This window comes from Ostrinia furnacalis, unplaced genomic scaffold (genome assembly GCF_004193835.3).
Source record: "Ostrinia furnacalis isolate ACB-3 unplaced genomic scaffold, ASM419383v2 OfSCF0631, whole genome shotgun sequence".
In the NCBI taxonomy this organism is placed as follows: Eukaryota; Metazoa; Arthropoda; class Insecta; order Lepidoptera; family Crambidae; genus Ostrinia; species Ostrinia furnacalis.
The window spans coordinates 528,147-537,090 of record NW_021130870.1 but is presented as its reverse complement, the minus strand read 5'-3'; the positions used below and the strand labels follow the sequence as shown (position 1 = coordinate 537,090).

The window sequence follows — 8,944 nt, the reverse complement described above, 5'->3', positions numbered from 1 at the left end:
GTAGGCATTGCAGAAAATAGTAGGTTAGGTTAGGTTAGAACAGTGACCCTTAACGCGCGAAGGCGAACGAAGTTGACGTGACATTGACACTGGGTAACTGCGTCATACATTAAGACTGCGCATCGTCCTGGGGATATTTTCCCTGCGCTGGTGTAAACAAGACTGAAACTTGTTTGGCCGAAAATAAGAATCACTGCTTCATCTTACCATAAAACTGTCACCTTCAAAGTTATAAAATATCTCGTCTCCCTTGATTTTTTCTTTTTCTTTTTTGTAATGTATAATAAACTGTGTTCTATCTATCTCATTTTTGTCCAGGCCAAATCCTACCCAATGTCGGCGCGCCTCGACACGACCGTCCAAACCGAGCCCGAAGACCTCTCTTCATCAGATCGAGCTAAAAAACCGAAAAAGAAAACCGGCTTCGAATCCGAGACCTCAGCAGACGAGGGTGATACAGACAACGAGATGGTGTTCATAAAGAACCCCAACGGGAGAGAAAGCAAGCCTTATAACGTGGACTTCAATGCAGGGAATATGTCGTTATTAGGAGCGTTGGATCTGGACGAATCGGACTCGGAGAACGAGAATGGATTGATGGATAAACTGGCGACTGCTATTGGACACCTATTTACGGAGTACGTACCAAGATAATGCTATAATTGTGTTACAGGTTTAGTGGATAACTGAGTCAGTGCTTGAATTAGGTTATAGGCCTATAAGAGCGGCTCAGGAGGGGTGACATATTGAAATGACAGAGTATTCAAGTCTGAAGCACATTTGAAATCTCGCTAACGTTTAACGTCACAAAACCACCCTTCCCGTGCTTTTCCCATACCACAGGCTTGACTCAGTTGTACGCTCGATCTGTACATTACATGTAGTATTACATGTAGGTAGACATAATAAAAACAATACCAATTTAATTAATTACCATGCCGATTACGTCCCTCAAGTAGACTGATCACTTGGCTAGAATCGTTCATAGAAGGTGGAGCTTGTATTTGCGTATAATTTATAGAGAGCAGATGGAAAAAGTGTAAAACACTGGCTTTTATTACGTGAGCGATATTAAACTGATATTTGTATGCCAACAGTGATTCAAGTGCCGACGACCTAAGCAACGAAGAAGACTCGTCGGCGCCGGAGCAAAGCGAGCCCGAAGGCAGTGATAATGAAGACAACGATAAGGCTGTCTCCTTCACCGACTCCGACACTAAGGCGAAGAAAGATACGGAGCACAAGACTGTCACGTTGCAGGCAAGAACAATACATGGAAACAATATTATCAAATCTAATCAAATACTCTATTCAGTACATAGGTCCTTTCCAGGGCGATTATACGTCCCAAATATAGCTTGCCCTACCACCACTTCGGGACAACATTATGAGCCGGTACTGAGTAAAAGTGGCGGAAGAAATTTATTCACCTAACCTTTTTTTTTATGCTTAACAAGGCAGGTATTTGACCACAATCGCACCTGATGTTAAGTGGGATGCAGTCTAGGATGGTACATATCTGCCCTGTAAGTGCTTATTCACTCTCGCCTTGAAGAGGCCCGGAGACCTTTGTTTAGATTAGACTACACTTACACATATTTTTTCTTGTTATGTCTTGATACACAAACAATCACACTTTTTAGTTTTACTATTTGAAGAGACGGTTCACGGTACTACTGATACACATCTAAACCTGGGTTTGAATGTTCTTAACTCATGACATAATATGTCCCCGGTGAGACTCAAAAGAGAACTCAAATTCGGACAGTCACTTTAGTCACTGAGTGGGTGGCCTTTTTGACAACTTTATTACTATTTTTTCGTTTTTTCTTTCTTCTTTTGATGTTTGTGATCTAAAATGTTATGAATGTATTTATTTTTTACGATTAAGTTGTCAAATAAAGATTTTTCATTCTTTCTTTCTAGCTCAAATAACAAAAAACACTTTAAGTAACAAAAATCTGCTCTATTTCTATTACAGGAGCCAGTGCGAGAAGACAGCGTAGACTCCGGCCTCGAAACGGAAAGCTTCGCAGAGCGCATGTGCACATACGTCATACTCGAAGCTAAGGAAAGCCTCAACATCACCATCACACCAGCTGGTGCCCGCGCATTGTTGGCTTTGTCGGCTGCCATCACCGACAGGACGTCTGTCGTGTCGGCTATTGTTACTAGTGAGACTGGACTCGTGCTGGTCAATGATATAGGTATGTCATCATCATCATTTCAGCCATAAGACGTCCACTGCTGAACATAGGCCTCCCCCAATGCTTTCCATGTTACCCGGTTGGTAGCGGCCTGCGTTCAGCGCCTTCCTGCTACCTTTATGATGTCGTCGGTTCACCTTATGGGGTGGACGTCCCACGCTGCGTTTTCCGGTACGCAGCCTCCACTCTAGAACCTTGCTGCCCCATCGGCCGTCAGTTCTGCGTACTATGTGTCCTGCCCATTGCCACTTGAGCTTGCTAATCCGTCGGGCTATGTCAGTGACTTTAGTTCGTTTACGGATATCCTCATTTCTGATTCGATCTCGTAAACACCGAGCATAGCCCTCTCCATAGCACGCTGTGCAACTTTGAGCTTCTGTATAAGGCCTATAGTAAGAGGCCACGTTTCCGAACTATAAGTCATCACTGGTAACACACATTGGTTGTGCACTCTAGTCTTCAGGCACTGATATTAAGGTAATGATATGTTATGCTAAACAAAGCCTGAACATCACCATCACACCAGCTGGTGCCCGCGCATTGTTGGCTTTGTCGGCTGCCATCATCGACAGGACGTCTGTCGTGTCGGCTATTGTTACTAGTGAGACTGGGCTGGTGTTGGTCAATGATATAGGTGAGTCAACAATGATATGTTAAGCTAAAGAAAGCCTTAACATCACTATCACACCCGCCGGCGTGTCGACAATTGTTACTAGTGAGACTGGGCTCGTATTGGTCAATGATATAGGTAAGTCAACAATGATTTATGTTAACTACATGACATCGGTGAGTCAATAATAATGACATGTCAATGGGGTATTTGACACTTTCAAACGATTCGCGGCCTGATGATTTAATATGGCCTAATGGTAGTCGCCCTTGACAAAATCAATGCAAGAGTTGCCTTTTGACAGCTCAAGAAAAATATATCAATAGATTAACGTTGTCACTACCTTGTTTGTCGCACATTGAGTTAGAGATAGCCCACTGCATGACTTTATACCGCATCTTCTGATGATATCTACGATCACTTACATAAATCCATCCGCAGCTTATGAAAATTTAATGAAAAACCTTAATTTCAGGACCTGGATCAACAGTGCATTTAAGGACACGAGCAGAAACTGATTTAGCAGGGAATGACAGGGTATTGGCTATAGCCGACTATGACGCCGACGCCAGCCGCCCTAGTACTCCAGGTAATCAATAAGTAAATAGAACAACCAAATTCCATTGAATGATACTAAAATGTGGGTACAATGAACATTTTGTTAATGGTTTATAGGCTGTGACACATCAGGAGCGGATCTACTGGACGATGAAATCGTAAAAGAACCCAAACCTGAAATGGCTGATGTAAGCGAAGATTGGGATTGGTAAGTCTTGTTTAAATATTATCCTACTAATATTATAAATGCGAAAGTATGTATGGATGTCTGGATGTCAACATGTTAGTTACACTTTCACGCAAAAACTACTGAACGGATTTTGATGAAACTTTACAGTATTTTTTTTTATAAAAAAAGATTATTAGCAATTTGTATTGCCCAAATTACTAATAGTCCCGTTAGCCCCTCGTGGTAAGCTAAATAAGCTTGTGTTACGAGTGGGCTCACCACAATAGTCGAGCGGCGGTGGGATTCGAACCCGCGTTATTGTTTATAACCCAGAATAACATATAGGCTATAATTTATGACGATCTGTGAAAAACTAAATTTCACGCGGGTGAAGCCGCGGGCAAAAGCTAGTTTTTTAATATTTACCTTCATCTTAGTCAACAAATCAAACATGTACAAATTCTAATTCATAAAGAAACTTTTATCTAAATTGTTGGCATTCAGATTTTTAATGGTTTGTATACGTTAAGAGTCAGGCGTTTATATTGTTCAATGGCAGGATGAAAAAGTATTTTTCTTGTGACAGCGAACAATCCGTTGCTATAACAATGACAACTTTACAATAACTATCAGATTACCAGAGTTAGAGTCTTTCTTGGGGTACTGTTATTAACTAAAGCCCGGTCCGTGAGCACGTAGAATTTTGTCCAATGACCCCTAGCTACCCACTAGAGATGGGTTATACTAGGTAAATTTGATACTAGGTGCACCTATTCCAAGTATTTATTAATACTTGATCCAAATACCTATTCCACCTAGTACGTAGTAATTTACCATACTTGACGCGACTAGTGCGGACTAATCCACGTATTATGACTTTAAAATACAATTTTCTTTGAAAAGATACAACCGTAGTATTAATAATGCAATTTGAAATTGAATAATAATGTTTTTGCTGGCTGTTGATTTATTGATATCCTCCCTTCATACTTCAACAGGCTATTCCTATCTCACACCTGCCTGCGCTCAAATTTGTTTGTCAGACAGAGACGGAGTGAATCTCTACGTTCGCACATAAGCTTAGCGAGAAATACGCGGTGCGCGTAATACACGACTACGGATTATGCAATAATAACCTCTATTACTTTGATGGTAGGGTCGGAAATCGTGTAATTTAAAAAATACTAGGTGGACGACTACGGATTATGCAATAATAACCTCTATTACTTTGATGGTAGGGTCGGAAATCGTGTAATTTAAAAAATACTAGGTGGATCAAGTATTTTAAAAATTGGAATAGGTGCCACTTAGTACTGTAAAATACCTAGTGTGTGGATCTGTTCTAGTAAATACGTCTCATCTCTACTACCCACCCTTATCGCTCGCGCGTAATTATATTGCTGTCGTGACTGTGCGACTGGCACCCGCAGTGAGTGTGCGAGTGCGATAGCAACATAATTACGCGCTAGCAATAAGGATGGGTAGCTTGGGGTCATTGGACAAAATTGTACGTGCTCAAGGACCAGACTATAGTATCTACTGTCTCCAGCGTGTTCGAGGGCGGTTTCCCCGCGGGCGGCATGTCTCCGCCGGGGGCGGGCGCCAGCTGGGCGCCGCCCGCCCCGCCGGCACAGCTGCGGGCCAAGCTCACCGACCTCACGCTGTCTGTCAGGCTGCACGACATGGACCCGCTCACGGTAGGCTTCGAGAGTATATCTGCTGTCTCCAACGTGTTAGAGGCGGCTTCCCCGCGGGCGGCATGTCGCCACCTGGGGCGGGCGCCAGCTGGGCGCCGCCCGCCCCGCCCGCACAACTGCGGGCCAAGCTCACCGACCTCACGCTGCCTGTCAGGCTGCACGACATGGACCCGCTCACGGTAGGCCTTGGAGAGTTTCTTTGAATAACCAATCTGAAATTGAAAGAATGAAATCTGATTGGTTATTTAAAACATTTCTCAGAAACCGGGCCTTATTATCATCATTATTATCAGGTTGTCTATTCCCTTTTACTGAACAAATGAACTCGGTGATTTTCAGGTTGGCCGGATGAAAGCAGCCGGCATACTACATCCTCTTACATACAGCTGCTGAAAAGACTACTTTATAAACTACCTTGTGGGTTTTATGCGTTAAACCCGTAGAACAAAGTTTTAGTGATTGGAGGATTCGCTGACGGTTATGTCCAAGACTTAAGGACGTAGCACATTTATCAACCCGGAAAGGGATCGTAACCATTTCAACTCGAGACAGTCAGTATTCTTTGTATGAAACTCCATACTGCAACGCACACTTATCCGCACCGTAACGTAAACGCCTCGTCTTGCGGTTGAAAGCGCGCGAAAGGCGGTGACAAATCGCGAAAGGCAATACGGTGTAGATCTCTTTCTGAGTTGATAAGTCTGCTATGACCTTTAACCAGCACAAGACAAATTAGAACTGGCTTGAAAGGGTCTCTGTGTTCTATGCCTCAGATCCTGTGCCCATCACGTAACGCAACTAAACTACACGTGCTGCATCCGAGCCGCCACGATACGCGATACTATATCGTGGTAGAGCGCGCGTCCAAGTACAACGCCAAGAAGATCGTGGTCCGCTCGCCATTGCAGGTTAGTGTACTCCGCCACAATGTTGCAACACGATACGATTAGTCGTGTGTCAAATAAACATTTTTTTTCTTTGATTTGTCAAAGCTATTGTTATTACGTGTCAAAGCAATGTGATTTTGTACGCTCTTGAATTGTTCTAAAAGAATAAGGCTAAGTTCAGATGTTTGCGCATCAATGCGCATTTTTACGCGCGTAGACTGCATCCCACTTAACATCAGGTGCGATTGTGGTCAAATACCTGCCTTGTTATGCATAAAAAAAAACATGACATAGAACCGTTTGCATGATCTCGTGTTTACTTGCAGCTACGTCACGTAGCCTACGTGCGATCGTCGCTGCTCCGTCGCCGATATTTTGATGTGCGCGTTGATGATGAGTTCTTGTAAAGCCTGGTCCGTGAGCACGTAGAATTTTGTCCAATGACCCCAAGCTACCCATCCTTATCGCTCGCTCGTAATTTTGTTGCTGTCGCGCTCGCACACTCACTGCGGGCGCCCGTCGCACAGTCACGACAGCAATATAATTACGCGCGAGCGATAAGGATGGATAGGGAACAGGAAGGAAGGATACACATCAAACAGAGAATGGGCAGCAGCGCTCTCTGAAAAACATCAATCTTTTAACCTGCGATCTCCAACCCGCCTGCCAAGCGTGGAGATTATGGCAAAACCCTCCACTATAGTGGAGGAGGCTCATAGTCCAGCAGTGGACTGTAAAGGGCTGTTGATGATGATGATGATGATGATAAGGATGGGTAGCTTGGGGTCATTGGACAGAATTCTACGTGCTCACAGACCGGGCTTTAGTCAAATATCGGCCTGTCCAGTTAATCCACACGTCTTGTGGCGTACAAATGATTGATCTTGCCTTACTGCTGTGTGTTACCGCTTATCACCAGAACTTGGTCTAGTTTTATGACATAATAATAACATAATAAACTAAACAGTCGTATCATGTACTAAGCAAATGTCGTGTATAGCTATAACTGGAGTGCAAATTTATTTGATGTACCTTTTTGTTGTCTAAATTATTTGTAAAAACTAATTTGTATTCTGTTGCTGTACCTAAATAAATAAATAAATAAATAATTCTGTTGTAGATCCGCAACGAGACCTCCTACCCTCTCGAACTCTTCTACAAGAAGTCCGAGCTAGCAGCGGCGGGCGCGGGCGCGGGCGCACCCGGTGCCCTCACCAACCCCTTCGACGACAAGCGGCGGCTGTGCGTGCTGGCGCCGCAGGAGCAGTACAACGTGCCGCTGTACATCGCCTACCACTGCAGGCTGTTCCTGCTGCCGTCCAGCGCACAGTGAGTACTGTGCGCGCGCGCCTGGTGCCCTCACCAACCCCTTCGACGACAAGCGGCGGCTGTGCGTGCTGGCGCCGCAGGAGCAGTACAACGTGCCGCTGTACATCGCCTACCACTGCAGGCTGTTCCTGCTGCCGTCCAGCGCACAGTGAGTACTGTGCGCGCGCGCCTGGTGCCCTCACCAACCCCTTCGACGACAAGCGGCGGCTGTGCGTGCTGGCGCCGCAGGAGCAGTACAACGTGCCGCTGTACATCGCCTACCACTGCAGGCTGTTCCTGCTGCCGTCCAGCGCACAGTGAGTACTGTGCGCGCGCGCCTGGTGCCCTCACCAACCCCTTCGACGACAAGCGGCGGCTGTGCGTGCTGGCGCCGCAGGAGCAGTACAACGTGCCGCTGTACATCGCCTACCACTGCAGGCTGTTCCTGCTGCCGTCCAGCGCACAGTGAGTACTGTGCGCGCGCGCCTGGTGCCCTCACCAACCCCTTCGACGACAAGCGGCGGCTGTGCGTGCTGGCGCCGCAGGAGCAGTACAACGTGCCGCTGTACATCGCCTACCACTGCAGGCTGTTCCTGCTGCCGTCCAGCGCACAGTGAGTACTGTGCGCGCGCGCCTGGTGCCCTCACCAACCCCTTCGACGACAAGCGGCGGCTGTGCGTGCTGGCGCCGCAGGAGCAGTACAACGTGCCGCTGTACATCGCCTACCACTGCAGGCTGTTCCTGCTGCCGTCCAGCGCACAGTGAGTACTGTGCGCGCGCGCCTGGTGCCCTCACCAACCCCTTCGACGACAAGCGGCGGCTGTGCGTGCTGGCGCCGCAGGAGCAGTACAACGTGCCGCTGTACATCGCCTACCACTGCAGGCTGTTCCTGCTGCCGTCCAGCGCACAGTGAGTACTGTGCGCGCGCGCCTGGTGCCCTCACCAACCCCTTCGACGACAAGCGGCGGCTGTGCGTGCTGGCGCCGCAGGAGCAGTACAACGTGCCGCTGTACATCGCCTACCACTGCAGGCTGTTCCTGCTGCCGTCCAGCGCACAGTGAGTACTGTGCGCGCGCGCCTGGTGCCCTCACCAACCCCTTCGACGACAAGCGGCGGCTGTGCGTGCTGGCGCCGCAGGAGCAGTACAACGTGCCGCTGTACATCGCCTACCACTGCAGGCTGTTCCTGCTGCCGTCCAGCGCACAGTGAGTACTATACAGGGTGTTAGTTTAGGTTTTATAAATTTTATTTGATATGAAAATTAAAAAAAATAAAATGATGATATCAAATTTCTGACTTCACCATACCATTTATATGACCATGTTAACATGGGCTAGTGTCGGCTCATATACCCATTTACCTAACACCCTGTAGATTAGTCCAGTCGATCGTGGCAAGACGAAAAATACTACATGATTGTGCACTAAACTATGCTGTTTCATTTAAGATTTCAAGAAGTATGTAAGTGGTAGATCGCCCAGGGTTTTGTTAGTAAATAGTAGATCTTA

The 8,944-nt window shown here is 46.5% G+C and overlaps 1 protein-coding gene across 1 annotated transcript; it reads left to right on the top strand.

The window, feature by feature from the left end:
- Nucleotides 1-321: 321 nt before the first annotated feature.
- LOC114366416 (uncharacterized) lies at nt 322-8,636 on the top strand. Its single transcript, XM_028323286.1, has 8 exons — nt 322-638; nt 1,098-1,260; nt 1,982-2,207; nt 3,293-3,406; nt 3,493-3,583; nt 5,094-5,241; nt 6,015-6,149; nt 7,249-8,636. The coding sequence occupies exons 1-8, from the start codon at nt 334-336 to the stop codon at nt 7,459-7,461; spliced, it is 1,395 nt and encodes a 464-aa protein (XP_028179087.1). The 5' UTR covers nt 322-333; the 3' UTR covers nt 7,462-8,636.
- Nucleotides 8,637-8,944: the final 308 nt, after the last annotated feature.

What these genes read in the sequence shown, in the direction of transcription:
- LOC114366416 (XM_028323286.1), top strand. Translation starts at nt 334, where the DNA reads ATGTCGGCGCGCCTCGACACGACCGTCCAAACCGAGCCCGAAGACCTC. An exon ending in ACAAGACTGTCACGTTGCAG is followed by an intron (nt 1,261 to 1,981) that starts GCAAGAACAATA and finishes TTTCTATTACAG; the next exon opens with GAGCCAGTGCGAGAAGACAG. An exon ending in TGGTCCGCTCGCCATTGCAG is followed by an intron (nt 6,150 to 7,248) that starts GTTAGTGTACTC and finishes ATTCTGTTGTAG; the next exon opens with ATCCGCAACGAGACCTCCTA.